This window comes from Ahaetulla prasina, chromosome 2 (assembly GCF_028640845.1).
Source record: "Ahaetulla prasina isolate Xishuangbanna chromosome 2, ASM2864084v1, whole genome shotgun sequence".
Lineage (NCBI taxonomy): Eukaryota > Metazoa > Chordata > Lepidosauria > Squamata > Colubridae > Ahaetulla > Ahaetulla prasina.
This window is the reverse complement of record NC_080540.1, coordinates 4,916,342-4,933,516: the sequence shown is the minus strand read 5'-3', so window position 1 is coordinate 4,933,516 and position 17,175 is coordinate 4,916,342. Positions and strand designations below refer to the sequence as shown.

The window sequence follows — 17,175 nt, the reverse complement described above, 5'->3', positions numbered from 1 at the left end:
TGTTCTGGGTTTCCGGCACACGCATACATACCGGCCAGCTGGTTTTCTTGTTACTGGTACTCATGCGCGTGTGACGATCAGCTGGCCTTCACCCATGCAACAGTGCCAGAAACTGGAAGATCAGCCGGCCAGAGGATCGTCACCATGCATGTGTGCCAGTAATCAGAAGACTAGCTGGCCAGTGCACATGCGTGCCTAGAAACCAAGTTCATTTCGGTGCGCGCATGCCCACTGAGCAGCTCTTCTTAGCGTGCATGTGCACTGGCCATGCTGTCAATGCCTGCATGCAACCCCAGGACATCCACCCTCTTGGTAGCCAGGAGCATGAGCAGGGGGCGCACATTGCATTATGGGTGTCGGCACGCGCATGCACTCTCTAGCGCATACACACTTTTGGGGGACAACGACCAAAATGTTAGGCATCAGTGGGATAGGTATTTTTTAAAACAGAAACATCAATCGAGTAATCTAGTCATTTTTAATTATAAAACTTCTATAATCACACGTTTTCTGAATAGTTTTTATCCCAGAGCTATAATTGTACTCAGCAATGAACCAAAGGGCCACCATCAGTGAGCTGTTGGACAGTATTACTTGGTCTGTTGTATGGATGTTTGGGTGGTTTAGGGGCGGGGAATTTGTGGTGTGTGTGTGTGTGTGTGTGTTTGGGGATTGTTATTTGTGTTGGACCTGGTCTTTGGGTGTTAAGTGAATTTCGTTGTACGGGTATACTGTGTATATATGTACAATGACAACAAAGTTATTATTATAATCAATGACAACTATATTTTTTCCATCTTAACAGATCCTTTTTGGTAAACTTTTTGTTGTTGTTAGTTGCGAAGTCCTGCCTGACCTATCGTGACCCCATGGACAATGTTCCTCCAGGCTTTCCTGTCTTTGATCTTGAACAGTTTGAAATTAAACTCTTGGTTTTTCTCCTGCCATATAAACTTAGATATACCTTCCTGTCATTGCTTATGTGGTGCACCCATTGTCCAGATAGGTATTGTTTAAAACAGAAACATCAGTCTAGTTATGTAGTTATGTAATCATAGAACTTCTATAATTAGTGACAATTGTATTTTTTTCCCACCTGAACACATCCTTTTCAGTATGATTCCATGCCTTATCACAATTATTTTGACACTGAATTCATATTGTTTGTAACAATACCCAAATGTCTTACTTTTGTATTTCTTTTAAATCATTTTTCCCCATCAATTCTATTTTCTCTTCTGTTTTCCTATTTTAGTCAACTTTTTTGTTAGCTATTGATTTTAAAACCAGCTAATGCACTAAAAATCTGTTAATGTTTCGATTAATATTTTGATTCCTTCCAAAGGGCTTTTAAAATTACCACAAAACCATCAGCAAAGTTCTTCTTACTACCGGGCTTCTCTCTGTTGTGCTCTACATATTCTATGATTCTATTTATTTCCTGGATTCATTAATCCTACTCAACTAAAAACCTTGGTGGCTTGCAAGGTTTTAGCAGAAACCTTAGTTTTTCCCGCTTTTTTGTCAGCACTCCTTCCTTTTGCTTTTCATCCATTTCCATTTCCCTTTTTCTTTTTAAATTCTTAGAATCATAGGGCTAGAAGGGAGCTACCACAGAATAACAGAGCTGTAGTCTTCTAGTCCTACCTTCCCTGCCCAAGGCAGGAGTCCTTAAAGTATTTCAGACAATTTCACATTAGATATTATATTTTCATACTCATATCAGATTTTCATATTCATATCTTGGAATTAAAACTTTAAAAAATTATAACAATTTAACTTGGCAAAGAAAATTTCCAAGAAAGCAATTTTTATGAACAAACTCCAGGAGGCAAGATGTTCCAACTGGCAAGGAAAAGTATTCTCATGTTATACACCTGTAAGGCTTTCCTCCTGTGTGGGGTTTTCATGTGCATCTGAAGATCTGATGATCCGATAAAAATCTTTGTCACATTCTAAGCCCTGATAAAAAGTTTCTCTCCAATAAGAATTCACTGATACCGAAAGAGTATTTTTCCAGCTAAACCATACATCACACTTCAAAGATTTAAACGGCACTCTATGCATCTCTATGGCTTCACTCGCGTATGGACCTTTTGATGCCTTCCAACGTGTTCTTTTCGAGAAAAATATTTCCCACACTCCTCGCATTTGTACGGTTTCTCCTCTGTGTGGATTCTCTGATGAGCCTGAAGCAGTGTTGCTGTGAGAAAACCTTTCCCACAAACCTCACATTTACAGGGCAACTCTTCTGTGTGCTTCTTCTGATGTTTCCGAAGTCCAGCAGACTCCACAAATCGTTTCTCACATACTGGGCATTGATAGGATGTGTCTCCAGTGTGAAGTTTCTGATGTCGCTTTAGACTTGACTTGTAGCCAAAACATCTCCCACATTCTGGGCACTGATAGGGGGTTTCTCCGGTATGAATTCTCTGATGTTGAATTCGTTCTGACTTTTTGCCAAAACATCTCCCACATTCTGGGCACTTTTCCTTTTTCGGCACACCCATTCGCGTGAAAGGTTTCTCTCCTTTGTGAATCCTCTCATGTTTTCTAAGATAATGTTTGCAATGAAAAGTTTTTTGACACTCTGGACATTTATATTGTTTCTCTAAGTGGGTTCTCTGATGCCTCCAAAGTGTAGCTTTCCGGGTAAAAGATTTCTCACACACTGAGCATTTATGGCATTTCTCACCCGTATGGGCTTGGCAGTGAATTCTAAGGGTTGATGAATCAGCAAATGTTCTCCCACAATCTAAACATTTGAACTTTTTTTCCCTTCTGTGAACATTCTCATGTCTTCTGAGATGTTGTATTATACGGAAAAATCTTCCACATTCAATGCACATATAGGGCTTCACCCCTGTATGGATACTCTGATGTTGAAAAAGAGCTTTCTTCAAAGAAAAACATTTATCACAGTCATTACATTTATATAGTTTTTCTCCTGTGTGCCCCTTCTGATGTCTCTGAAGTTCAGAAGAATCTACAAATCTTTTCTCACATTCTGGGCACTGATAGGGTCTGTCCTCAATATGAATTCTCTGATGTAGAATTAGGGATGATTTTCTGCCAAAACATCTGCCACATTCTGGGCACTGATAGGGTCTTTCTCCTGTGTGAATTCTCTGATGTCGAATTAGGTATGATTTCCTGGAAAAAGATTTCCCACATTCTAGACACATTTTGCTTTCCTTCTTTGTGTGTGTTTTATTATGTTGGCAAAGAGATGAGCTCCGAGTGAAACATTTTCCACACTCAAAGCATTTATAAGGACTCTGCCCTGTGTGAATAATCTCATGTTTTCTAAATAATTGTTTATAACGGAAAGATTTCCCACACTCCAGACATTGATAAGGTTTCTCTCTGATGTGGATTTGCTGATGTTTAAGCAGCTGCGAGGTTTGAGAAAAGCACAGCCCACATTGCACACACTTGCAGGGCTTCTCTTCAGCCGAGCTGTTCTGAGACCTAGAAAGATGCCGTCTCCCAGGAAATCTTCCCCAGCGCTTCCAGGATTCCCGAGATCTCTTTCCCTGGTGGATTTGCTGATGGGCTCCAAGGTCCGATCCTTTAGCAAAACGCTTCCCGCACTCTCCGCATTTGTAAGGCTTCAGTCCAGGGTGGCTCTGGAGATGTTTGGCAAAGCTCCACATTCCAGGAAAGGAGTTTCCACAATGAAAACACAGGTGGGATCCATTTCCTGTATGCAGCTTCCGATGGAGCAAAAGGAAGGACTGGTGAGCAAAGGATTTCCCGCACTTGGAGCATTTTGAGTGTCTCCCCAGATTCCCCTGAGGGCACCTTTGGCCAAAGTGTTCCCCCCTCTGCATAATTTCCAGGGACTGCTCACTTCCAGGGCTTTCCATCCAAGGAAACTCAAGCAAGCAGAACTTTGGCCAAAAGGTTGGAAGATGGGCAGGAGGATGAGCTCCAGCACGAGTCCAAAAGCTGAGAAGATGAAACCTCTGGTCCAGGTGACTGAGCCAGATGGGATCCTGCAAGCAGAGCTTCCTCCAAAGGTTTTCCTGGTGGCACCTGCAGGAAGAAGATAAAAGAAGTGAAGGAGAGAGGAAGATTTATTTTCTTCAGCTCTCCAAATAGCCCAAACAATAGCTGGAACACCTCCTATATAATCCTGGAGGGCCCCCCCAAAGCCTCTATTCCCTCCCTGCAGAATCAAAGCCATGCTGGGATCCTGTTGCTCTCCATTTGCCTGCCTGAACTGGGGATGATCCCTGCCTTTTCTTTTTGCTTGGGAGGAGGGGGGCGTTGATGCTACAGTATGTGAGACAAACTGTAAAGACCTCCCCAAGAGGATTTATATGTTCCAGGTAGATCTAATTGTGTATAGAGTACAACCTATGTAGGTATTCATCGACACTGTTCTTTGGGCCAGGATAGATTGAATATGTCTCCCTCCTAGAATGGCTTCCTATTGTTGCTTTATAGTTTAAGTAAAAAATTGCTAACAGAGCGGACAATAAGTATAGCAACTGGTCTGCAGAAGTTGTGGGTGCTCCAACACTGGAGGCTTTTAAGAAAAGAATGGACAGCCAGCAGTCAGAAATGGTATAGGGCTGTGATGGCGAACCTATGGCACATGTGCTGGAAGTGGCCCGCAGGGCCATGTCACCTGGCACATGTGGCGTCACCCATTCCTCTTCCGGGTTTTCAGGGCACGCATGTACACCGGCCAACTACTCTGCTGGTTACTGGTGCGCAAAACGATCAGCTGGCCTTCACGTGTGCAGCAGCGGCCGGCTGATCATCACACACACACACATGCGTGCCAATAACCAGAAGACTAGCTGACTGGTGCGCATGCGTGGACCAGAAACCCAGAGGTTCATTTCCCGGTGCATGTATGCCCACTGGGCAGCTCCTCTTAGCATGGGTGGGTACCGGCCATGCCGCTGTCACCCACATGCAGCCCCAGGACATCCACCCCTTGCCAGCCAGGAGCACTGTCACCAGTCGCTCCACTGCACCCACTTGCCTGAGTTACCACAACTGTGAGGAAAGGGCCTGAAGCTGCGCTGCCTGGGACCCACGTTGGCTGCCACAGGGGGAGGAGGCCAGGTATGGCTGGCTGGACGAGGCTGGCAGGTGGAGGAGCCACTGCTGCCTCTTATCTAGCGCAAACGGCTTGCCGCCTGCCTGTCGCCCGCCCCCTCTGCCCTGCCGGCTGATCTTGCCATTGCCAGGGAAGCGGCAGCGCGAGAATCGCCGCCGCCAGGGGCAAGGGGGTCGCGGCGGCAAGGATGGGGAGGCCGTCCGCACCAGCAAAGATTGGCGCAACCCTCTCCCATCCTTTCTTCCAAGGGAGCATGACCGCTTCCCGGCCAAGGCGCCTCTTACCGCTTACTGCCACCGCTTCCCAGCAGGTGGGTCTCTATGAGTGAGGAGCCGGCGGGTCCTCCTTCTCCTGGCTGCTCCAGTTGCAGCCTCTGCCTCTTAGCCGGGGCTTACGGCTTGCCGCCACAGCCTGCTGCCGCCCTCTCCGTACCGCCAGCTGCTCCTGGTGCCGCTGGGGAAGCGGCAGTGCGAGAACCGCCACCGCCAGAGGCGAGGGGGGCAAGGGCAATGATGGGCGGGCCGGGGCTTCCCTGTCTCCCCGCCCGAGTGGGCTTTGGGCGTGGACCTGGGCGTGGGGGGTGGGCGGAGGGAGGAAAGCCCCGGCCCTCTGCTCCTGTCACTGCCCCCCCCTCGCGCCCCCCCCCCGGTGGTTCTTGCGCTGCCGCTTCCCTTGCGGTGGCAGGAGCAGCCGGCAGGGCAGAGAGGGCGGCGGCAGGCTGCATTATTGGCAGGCCATTCGCACCAGCTAAGAGGCAGAGGTTGCTCCTGGAGCAGCCAGGAGAAGGAAAAGCCGCCGGCGGGGAGGGGAGCGCCCGCTCCTCTCTCATGGAGACCCACTGGGGGGAAGCGGTTGCGGTAAGGAGTAAGAGACGCGCCGATTGGGAAGCGGTCACGCTCCCTTGGAAGAAGTGGCAGGAGAGGTTGCACCAACCTTTGCTGGAGCAAACGCCCTGCCCGCCTCGCGCTCCGTTCATCGTCCAGCAAGGCTGGCATGGCTGGGCACTGTCCGGAGCACGAGGTAAGACAGGCAGGCCGTTCACATCGGCAAAGTTCGGTGCAGGAGGCTTTCCAGGCCCAAAACGGAGCGAAGTGGGGGCGTGGAGGGGAGTCATGTGCACATGTGGAGGGGCGGCATGCACACACTTTTGGCACCCATCGACAAAACCGTTCCCCATCACTGGTACAGGGTCTCCTGCTTGAGCAGGGGGTGGACCTCCAAGGGCCCTTCCCGCCCTATTCTGATGGATAAAACCCACCAACGAGGAGCTGCCACATCACAGCCTCCTTCAGAGCAAAACGAGGCAAATAATGATTTTTTCGCCTTCTACCCAGTTTTGAAGAAATCCACCCGAAACCCTTCAAAGAAAAGCCCCCTTTGCCTTCCGTGGGGCGGGGCTTCCCATCCTTTGCCCAGAGGCTCCCCGTCGAGTCCCGCATCCACCCGGGACCATCTCGGGGCTACCTTCCTCCTGGCGGGGAGAAGCCCTCCGGGCAGCCCGAGGGAGGGAGAGCGGGAGCCCCACCTGCCCGGAGCGGGACCCAGGAGCAGCCTTGCCGGCAAACGAAGAATTGGCACAGCCGCCCAAAGCGCCGCAAGTGGGGAAATCCCAGGGAGGGAGGAAGAATGACAGGCGATTCCTAGAGGGGCCCCACGGAGGCTTCTTCCCGCCTTTTCCGGCCCAGTTTCCTCCCTGGGAGAGTTGGGGGGAGATGCGCTAGTACCTCCTCCCGTGGAAGCGGCTAGAGGTTTAGTGCCCGGGAAGCGCCGCTTCCTCCTCGGAGGGCGCTGGGCGAGCCGCCTCTTTCCCGGTCGGGAAGAGTCCAGAGAAGCTGGGAGCCTTTTCCTCCCTCCCTGCCTCCCACACAGGATTAGGAAGAGGGGGGAAATGTTTGGGGGGACTTGGAGGTGGCACTGTGCGCTAGGATCCCTCATCCGTCCCCTGGCAAGGCTGAGACGGCTGGGGACGATGGGCTCCGTAGTAGGGAGGCGGGTGAGATAGGGAGCGTCTGCCGAGCCCGAAGACGCTGAGATGATGGATCGGGGACGTGGCTTCCGCAGGGATCCAGACCGGCATTAAACTAGGATTGCTCACCAGCCCTGGAAGTCAGCCAAGCCCTCCATTCCTTGCCCTGCAGGAGAGGCCGCCCTGTGGAGGTGGAAGGAAGGAGACTTCCCTGCTCCTCTCACTAGGTTCAAAGGGCGACTTTAATTCCCTGCCTTCCTTGCCCTTCATTCCTTCCCGGCTCCACTTCCCAGGGGAGTTGCGGGAAAACGGAGAACTGGGAGGTGGGAACAGGGAGTAGATGGAGCCACGTGACTCACATGGACCAGAGGTTGGATGGGAGGGCTCTTTGCCAGTTGTACAAAAGAGGCTACAATTTTCCTTTATTGTGCACCTCAGAGCATCAGGAAAGACCATCCCAGGAAATCTCTTTAGTTCTAGGCTGCATCTCCCCTTGATGAGTTTCCAGCCATTGCTTCTAGTTCAGCCTTCAGCTGCTTTGGAAAGTAGGTGGTCCCCCTGATCTTTGCCACAGCTCCTCAAATATTAGAAGTCTGCCATCCTCTCACTCCTACTCCTCTTCCTTCGAGTAGACATAATCAGTTCTGATGCAACCTTTCCTCTTATGCTGTAGCCTCTGGTCCCCTACTTATCTTTCTTCTTCCCTGCACCCTTACCAAGCTCAACACGTGATACAAAATGTACAAAACCCCAAAGATGAACTTTAGCGCAATCTGGAATGTCTAAACAAGTTCATGAATAAATGGTTTGAAATGCTTGGAGGGTTGCAAAGAAACGTCCAGGGGTAGGACCCAATTTTAATGAGAAATAGCCTTGCCCGTTTTGAAAAGAAAAATGATATCGGAGTCAAGATGGATATCAGCTCTTCAAGAGAGACTGAATCACGAAGAAAACTCAGAAGAGTTCTAGAATTTTTACTTTATTGATACAGGCTACATTGACAGAATCTTAAGATCAGAATGAAGGTAGCCATGATATTCACTGTGACCAATCTCTGAAACAGAATTTGGAATTGCAATAAAAAGGCAAAAAAATAATAAAATGCCAGGACCAGATGGAATACCAGTTGAATTATATAGGAATATACAAAAACAGATAGGAGGATTAATGCTGGAAATATTTAATGAAGCACTACAGCAAATAAAGGTAAATTAAATTAAGGGACGCGGTGGCTTAGGGGCTAGGACGTTGAGCTTGTAGATCGAAAGGTTGGCAGCTCAGCGGTTGAATCCCTAGTGCTGCCGTGTAACCGGGTGAGCTCCCGTTACTTGTCCCAGCTTCTGCCAACCTAGCAGTTTTGAAAGCACATAAAAATGCAAGTAGAAAAAATAGGGACCACCTTTGGTGGGAAGGTAACAGCGTTCCATGCGTTGAGTCATGCCGGCCACATGACTACAAAGACATCTTCGGACAGTGCTGGCTCCAGCTTTGAAACGGAGATGAGCAGCACCCCCTAGAGTCGGCAACGACTAGCACGTATGTACGAGGGGAACCTTTACAGCAAATAAACACCCCAAACATGGACAGAAGTATTAATCACACTTATACATAAGGAAGATTCAGACCAGCAATTAGTATAAAATTATAGGCCTATCTCTTTACTAAATTCTGATTATAAAATATGTATGTCAATTATTGCTGAAAGGTTAAAAACAATCTTAGACAAATATATACATTCGGATCAAAAAGGTTTTTTGTCGGGTTGACAAATTAAAAATAATATATGGACTATAATTGATATATTAGAGTTTTATGAAGTACACCTAGAGAAACAAGTTTCACTGGTTTTCCTTGATTCCCCAAAAGCCTTTGATAATTTGAATTGGAGATTTATGATACAACAAATAAAAAAAATGAAATTCGGATCAAAATTTGAAAAAATGATTGAAAAAATATATTCAAAACAAACTGCAAGGATAATTATTAATCAAGATATGACAGATAGATTTGAAATAACAAAAGGTGTGAGACAAGGATGCCCACTTTCTCCACTTCTCTTTATTTTATCATTGGAGCCACTCTTAAAAAAAATTAGGGAAGATCGAGAGATAAAAGGATTGAAGATAAAAAATGAAGAATATAAATTGCCAGCTTTTGCAGATCATATGGTTTTTATAATTGAGGAACCTCTAAAATCAGGCCCCAAACTGATTAAAAAAATAGAAGAATTTGGCGCAGTGGCAGGTTTAAAAATTAATAGAAAAAAAATTTAATTGCTAACAAAAAACCTTACAAAAAACAAGACAGAATTAGAAAATAGTATGAATATCCAGATAACAACAACAACAACAAAATCTAGGGATTTGGCTAACAGCAAGAGGTTCCTCAATTAAAAAGGACAATTATGATAAATTAATACTACAAATTGGAAAAGACCTGGAAAATTGGAAGAACCTACAAATTTCATGGATGGGAAGAGTGGTGACAATAAAAATGAACATCCTGCCCAAAATTCTGTTCCTCTTCCAGGTTATACCGATAAGAACAGAAAAAAGCTTTTTTGATTTATTAAACGAATTGATTTCAAAATTTATATGGCAAGGGAGAAAGCCTAGAATTAGATTAAAAACTTTACAAGATACCAGGGATAGAGGAGTAGCTCTCCCGGATTAGGAGACCTATTACCAAGCAGCAGGCCTAACATGGTTAAAGGAATGGATGGAGTTGGGAAATAAAAGAATGTTAACAATTGAAGGCCACGATTTACAGATAGGATGGCATGCATTCTTATGGGGTGAAAAGTATAAAACACATGGGTATTTTAGAAGACATATAATTAGGAACTCACTACTATTAATTTGGAACAAAATCAAAAAGCAACATTACATGAGAATACCATTTTGGATTTCGCCCAATGAAACATTAATGCATCCAAATTTAATAGACTGGACTAAAATAATTAGATACAGGGATATACTAAACGAATTGGGAAAATTAAAAACAAAATAAGAATTGGAACAGGATTTGAATAGGGAATTCAAATGGTGGACTTATTTACAAATCAGATCAAAATTCATAGAAGATACAAAGACTAATCAGATACAATTGGAGCAAAACGAATTAGATAAAATTATATACGGGAGGGAACAAAAACTAATTAGTAAAATATATAAATTCCTGTTACGGTATAAAATGGAACAGGAAATAGTGAAGGATACCATGATCAAATGGGCAAGGAACTTCAATCACACAGTAGAATTAGAGAAATGGGAGAAGATGTGGAGAATAAATATGAAATTGACAATATCAACAGCATACAAGGAAAACCAGATGAAAATGTTTCATAGATGGCATCTTCCGCCAGCTAGAATAGCAAAGATGTTCCCTAGTAATTCACTGAAATGTTGGAAATGTAAGAGTAACTATGGAACATACTACCATCTCTGGTGGACTTGCCCATTGGCAAAGCAATTCTGGGCCAAAGTTAAAAACTGGCTAGAGGAGATAACACAGAAATCAATAAAGAGAGAGCCAGAGCAATTTTTACTAGTGATTCCCATAGGAAACTACACAAAGGAAATACAATATTTAACATTACACATACTAATAGCAGCCCGCAGTCTATGCGTAAAATTGGAAGAAGGAGAACCCACCAACAGAAGACTTAATTAAAAAAATTTTTAGAATGCGCAGAGGTGGACAAACTAACAAAAGAACTCAAGGAGAATGAAGAAACATAATATTACAAAGTGTGGTGTAGATGGTATGAATGGTTGGAAAATAGGAAAAATGAGAAAAAGGAATAAAGGAGAGAGGAAAATGTTGACGATCAAGGTAAAATGTAGACGAAATAAAGGAAGATAGATAATAAAAGTAGATTAAGACAAAGTTAAAATATGTGTAATAGTAAGAAAGGACCACTTCGGACGAGCTGATAAAAAAAAGTGATACGTATATAAATGTTGTATGTTTGTTTTGTGTTTTAATGTGTTTAAAATAAAAAACTTTTTATAAATAATAATAATAATGATGTTGATGGTATATTGTTTGCCTATATATCTGTGATGGTGAACTTATGGCACGAGTGGGCATATGGGCACATGAGCCATCACCCCAGTTCAGCTCCGCTGCACATGCGCACGCGCCTCCCGCCAGCCAGCTGGTCTTCGGGTCTCTGCCATGCATATGCGGGGGGTTTGAGGGCACAAATGCACGGGGCGGGATGCATGCGGGGGGGGGGCATTCACATATACACAGAGGGCAGGGACATGCATTGCATTTTGGGGGTTCAGGTCTGGAAAAGGTGAGCCTTTTTATAATCATAATCTTTCATTTATTTAATTGTACCTAATGGAAACATTTAATTTTCTATATTCTACTTCTGTTATCTAGCCAGCGATAGAACACATCCCATGTTGAGAAATATCCTGATTCTTCCTTATCCTTTATTTTCAGTGTCAATTTATCCATCTCTACACAATCTATTTTTAATTACTTCTCCTCTGTAGGAGTATCCTCATTCTTCCAATATTGTGCAAATACAATTCACGCCACTGGAAGAGTATTTTTCCAGGCAAAGCATACATCACACTTCAAACATTTAAACTGCATCTTTCCTATATGGATTAGAGTGTGATTTTGAAGGGACGATTGCTAAGAAAATGCTCTCCCACGATCTGAGAGTTTCTATTCCCCCCCCCGCCCCCTTTATGAACTCTTATATGACTTCTAAGGGTTGAACAACTATGAAAAACTATTCCACCATCAGGGCCTATAAGGGCTTTTTCCATGTGATTTTTCTGATGTCTTCCTTTTGAGGAAAACATTACCGCACTCTATGCATCTCTATGGCTTCACTTGCACATGGACCTTTTGATGCTTTCCAAGGTGTTCTTTTCGGGAAAAACATTTCCCACACTCCACACACAGGTATGGCTTCTCCCCCGTGTGGATTCTCTGATGAGCCCGTAGTCGTGTTTCTGTGAGAAAACCTTTCCCACACTCCGCACATTTACAGGGCCTCTCTCCTGTGTGTCCCTTCTGATGTCTCCGAAGTTCAGCAGACTCCACAAATGTTTTCTCACATTCTGGGCATTGATAAGGTCTGTCTCCAGTGTGAAGTCTCTGATGTCGAATTAGATGTGACTTGTAGCCAAAACATCTCCCACATTCTGGGCATTGATGGGGTCTGTCTCCGGTGTGAAGTCTCTGATGTTGAATTAGTTGTGACTTGTAGCCAAAACATTTCCCACATTCTGGGCACTTTTCATTTTTCTGCATATGGTCGTAAGGCTTCTCTCCTTTGTGAATCCTCTCATGTTTTCTAAGATAGTATTTGCAACGGAAAGTTTTCTCACACTCTGGACATTTATATTGCTTCTCTAAGTGGCTTCTCTGATGCATCACAAGTGTATCTTTCCGGTTAAAAGATTTCTCACACACTGAACATTTGTGGTGTTTCTCACCCGTATGAGTTTGGCAGTGAATTCTAAGGGTTGATGAACGACCAAATGCTTTCCCACATTCCAAACATTTGAACCTTTTTTCCCCTCTGTGAACATTCTCATGATTTCTGAGGTTTTGTATTGTACGGAAAAATGTTCCACACTCGATGCACATAAAGGGCTTCACCCCTGTATGGATACTCAGATGTTGAGAAAGAGTTTCCTTCGAAGAAAAACATTTATCACAATCCTTACATTTATATAGTTTTTCTCCCCTGTGTGTCCTTTGGTGTCTCCGAACTGTAGCAGAGTCCACAAATCTTTTCTCACATTCTGGGCATTGATAGGGTCTTTCCCCAGTGTGAATTCTCTGATGTCGAATTAGTTTTGACTTATCACCAAAACATCTCCCACATTCTGGGCATTCATGGGGTCTTTCTAGGGTGTGAAGTTTCATATGTCGAATTTGGTATGTCCTTCGGGAAAAACTTTCCCCACATTCTGGGCACTGATAATGTCTTTCTCTGGTGTAAAGTTTCATATGTCGAATTAGACATGACTTGTAACTAAAAAATCTCTCACATTTTGGGCACTGATAGGGCCTTTCCCCAGTGTGAATTTTCTGGTGTCGAATTAGGTGTGACTTACATTTATATAGTTTTTCTACCCTGTGTGCCCTTTGGTGTCTCTGTAGTTCAGAAGAATCCACGAATCTTTTCTCACATTCTGGGCATTGATAGGGTCTGTCCCCACTGTGAAGTCTCTGATGTTTCAGCAGGCATGATTTGCTGGAAAAAGATTTCCCACATTCTCGACACGTTTTGCTTTCCTTTGTGTGTGTTTTATTATGTTGGCAAAGAGATGAGCTCCGAGTGAAACATTTTCCACACTCCAAGCATTTATAAGGACTCTGCCCTGTGTGAATAATCTCATGTTTTCTAAATAATTGTTTATAACGGAAAGATTTCCCACACTCCAGACATTGATAAGGTTTCTCTCTGGTGTGGATTTGCTGATGTTTAAGCAGCTGTGAGGTTTGAGAAAAGCACAGCCCACATTGCACACACTTGCAGGGCTTCTCTTCAGCCGAGCAGTTCTGAGACCTAGAAAGACGCCGTCTCCCAGGAAATCTTCCCCAGCGCTTCCAGGATTCCTGAGATCTCTTTCCCTGGTGGATTTGCTGATGGGCTCCAAGGTCCGAGCCTTTAGCAAAACGCTCTCCGCACTCTCCGCATCTGTAAGGCTTCAGTCCAGGGTGGCTCCCGAGATGTTTGGCAAAGCTCCACATTCCAGGAAAGGAGTTTCCACAAATGAAACACAGGTGGGATCCATTCCCCATGTGCAGCTTCTGGTGGATCAAAAGGAGGGACCGGTGAACAAAGGATTTCCCGCACTTGGAGCATTTGGAACATCTCCCCAGATTCCTCTCAGAGGACCTTTGGCCAAAGTGTTCCCCCCTCTGGACAGTTTCCAGGGGCTGCTCACTTCCAGGGCTTTCCATCCAAGGAAACTCGAACAAGGAGAACTTTGGCCAAAAGGTTGGAAGTTGGGCAGGAGGATGAACTCCAAAACAAGTCCAAAAGCTGAGATGACGAAATCTCTGGTCCCGGTGACTGAGCCAGATTGGATCCTCCAAGCAGAACTTCCCTCAAAGGTTTTCCTGGTGGCACCTGCAGGAAGAAAATGAAAGAAGTGAAGGAGACAGGAAAGTTTATTTTTTTCAGCTCTCCAAATAGGCCAAACAATAACTGGAAGACCCCCTACATGAACCCTGGAGAAGCTCCCAAAGCCTCTATTCCCTCCCCTCCCCTCAAGAATCAAAGCCATTCTGGGTGATTCCCTGCGGAGCTGGCCTCCCCTTCCCTTTTCTTAGCATGATGAGAAGGATGGCTGACCCTGTTGCTCCCCATTTGTCTACCTGAACTGGGGATGATCCCTGCCTTATCTTTTTGTTCAGGAGGGGAGGGTGTGTGATGCTACATGATGTGGGAAAAACGACAAAGACCCACAGGATTTATATCTGCCAGGTGAATTGTGTACAGAGTACAACCTATGTTAGTATTGATCGACACTGTTCTTTGGGCCAGCAAAAATTGAATTTGTCTCTCTCCTAGAATGGCCTCCTCTTGTTGCTTTATAGTTTAGGGAGGATGCAAATACATTGATTGGGACCAGAAATACAGTTTGAACACAATAGGGAACAAACAGCTTCCATTAAAAAATTGACCCTATATATGAACTTAAAGAGGAAGACCAATGGAAGCAGAACACATTTAGAAGAAAACAACAACTGAGAGTAAAGCCCCTTCTATCTTTCCAATTCACCCCAATGAAGCCCCTCTGGAGCTGAACAATCGCTTTCATGTTCTCCCCCTGGAAGGGAATATGCAGTCGCCCACAAAAGAGCAGTCTTTAATAGTTTCTGAAAAAGGGGCAAAACCCAGCATTTCTGCAACAGGAAGAAAATATTGCAGAGTTTCCTAGGGAAAGAAGGCCAGTGACAGTGACAGGCAATTCAATTCTTAGGGGAACAGAAACTATAGTCAATCTAGGCAGGTATGTTTTCTCCTTGAAGCAAAAATCTAAGATGTAACAGAAATAATCAAACCCATGGAGTACTGCCCCTTTCTTCTCCTGCACATGGAAACCAATCACACAAGAATGGAACGGTAGAGAAAAGAAGGATTGGGGGTGACATGATAGGTATTCCTGTATTTGAGGGGCTGCCAAAAAAGAAGAGGAGGTCAACCTATTCTCCAAAGCACCAGAAGGCAGGACAAGAAAGAACGGATGGAAACAAATCAAGGGAGAAGCAACCTGGAATTAAGGAGAAACTTCCTAACAGTGAGGACAATTAATGAGTGTAGCAACTGATCTGCAGAAGTTCTGGCTGCTCCAACACTGGAGGTTTTAAGCAAAGAAAGGACAGCCAGCAAAACTAGCCAAATAATGATTTTTTTTCAGCTTCTACTCAGCATTGTAGAAAGAAAAGTAAACAATTGAAATACTAAAATAAAAGAATATCAATTCTTCTCTATTTAGATGAAGCAGAAAGAAAGTGGATCTTTTCTCCGTTGGGAGAAAATGAGCTCAATTCAAGCAATTTAAACCCTTTTCCCTCCTAAAGAAAATCCTCCACCCCAAATGAAGTACTTGATTACCCCATAATCCCTCCTGAACCCCTTCAAAGAAAAGCCCCCTTTGCCCTCCGTGGGGCGGGGCTTCCCTCCCTTTGTCCAGAGGCTCCCCGTCCAGCCCCGCATCCACCCGGGACCCTCCTAGCACCGAACGGGGACTCGGGGCTACCTTCCTCCTGGCGGGGAGAAGCCCTCCGGGCAGCCCGAGGGAGAGCGGGAGCCTCACCTGCCCGGAGCAGCCTTGCCGGGCACCCAGAATTTGCAGAGCCGCCCAAAACGCCGCAAGTGGGGAAACCACACAGAGGGAGGGAGGAAAAATGACAGGAGATTCCTAGAGGGGCTCCACGGAGGCTTTTCCCCGCCTTTTCCGGCCCAGTTTCCGCCCTGGGAGAGTGGGGGAGACGCTCTGGCCCCTCCTTCGTCTCCTCCCTCGGAAGAGGCTGCAGTTTCGGTGTCTGTCAGGGGCTGTTTCCCCATCGGAGGGAGCTGGGCGAGCCGCTTCTTTCCCGGCCGGGAGCCTTTCCCTCCCTTCCTCCCCACCACCCAAAATTGGGAAGAGACGACCGGGAATCTTCACTCTCTGCTTCCCCCAAAGTTTGGAAGGACTTGGACGCGGGGCAGGCAACAAGTTTCCCCTTTTCTGCACTTCAGGGCATCCGGAAACACCGTCCCAGAAGCTTTGCTTTCATGGTGGTTTGCTGACTGGGGTAACTGGTCGGTTTGTATAACTTTCCAAGCCACGATTGAGCAAACCTTCAGAATAACAGAGTTGGAAGGGAGCTCGGAGGTCATCTGGCCCAACCTCTCTGTCCAAGCAAGTGATCCTGTACCATTCCAGACAAGTCCAGTGGTTCTCACACCCCACAGGGGGGCAATTTGATTTTTAAATGGGGGCAATTTGGAACCTGGTTTAAACTAAGTTAATGGCCTTTTAGGCTTCCTCCGGATGAGTAGGAGTTCACTTTTTGAATAGTAAGAATCATATGTCAAAGGGGGCGGGGGGGGGAGGTCAGGATTTTAGAGAGGCTTAGGTGGGGTATGGGCAAAAACAAGGTTGGGAACCACTGGTCTACTCCCTCCTTAAAAGCCTCCACTGACGGAGCCCTCACAACTTTTGGAGGCAAGCTGTTGCTGTGATCAATAGTTCTGTTAGGAAATTGCCCTTAATTCTAGGCTGCATCTCCCATCAGTTTTCAGCCATTGCTTCTGCAGCCTTGGATGCTTTGGAAAGTAGGATGTCCCTCTTCTTTGTAACAGCTTCTCAAATATTGGAAGGCCGCCATCCTGTCACTCCTAGTCTCATCCTGTCCCTTTCTAGTTCTTCTCTTCCTTCGATTAAACATAATCAGCAACCTTTCCTCTTATGCTGTAGTCTCCAATTTCCTACTTATCTTTCTTCTTCTTCCCCGCACCCTTACTAGGCTCAACATCATTTTTGTATTCTGATACAAAATGTACAAAACCCCAAAGATGAATTTTAGCCCAATCTGGAATGCTTAAACGAGTTCATAAAGAAACGGTTTGAAATGCTTGGAGGGTTGCAAAGAAACC

General features: G+C 45.5%; 2 protein-coding genes across 3 annotated transcripts; both read right to left on the bottom strand.

The window, feature by feature from the left end:
• Positions 1-227: 227 nt before the first annotated feature.
• Positions 228-7,012, bottom strand: LOC131192686 (zinc finger protein 260-like). The gene is made up of 2 exons (XM_058172082.1): positions 6,603-7,012; positions 228-4,038 (listed from the first exon to the last, which is right to left on the bottom strand). Exons 1-2 carry the CDS (start codon positions 7,010-7,012, stop codon positions 2,070-2,072), a joined length of 2,379 nt encoding a protein of 792 aa, XP_058028065.1. The 3' UTR covers positions 228-2,069.
• A 4,876-nt stretch (positions 7,013-11,888) lies between these two features.
• Positions 11,889-15,971, bottom strand: LOC131192715 (zinc finger protein 260-like). Of its 2 annotated transcripts, none has more exons than XM_058172136.1 (2): positions 15,851-15,971; positions 11,889-14,157 (listed from the first exon to the last, which is right to left on the bottom strand). In XM_058172136.1, exon 2 carries the CDS (start codon positions 13,986-13,988, stop codon positions 11,889-11,891), a length of 2,100 nt encoding a protein of 699 aa, XP_058028119.1. In that variant the 5' UTR covers positions 13,989-14,157; positions 15,851-15,971. The 2 variants fall into 2 exon arrangements, with proteins under 2 accessions (XP_058028119.1, XP_058028118.1); XM_058172135.1 differs by having other exon boundaries at positions 15,794-15,938.
• Between the last annotated feature and the right edge of the window lie 1,204 nt (positions 15,972-17,175).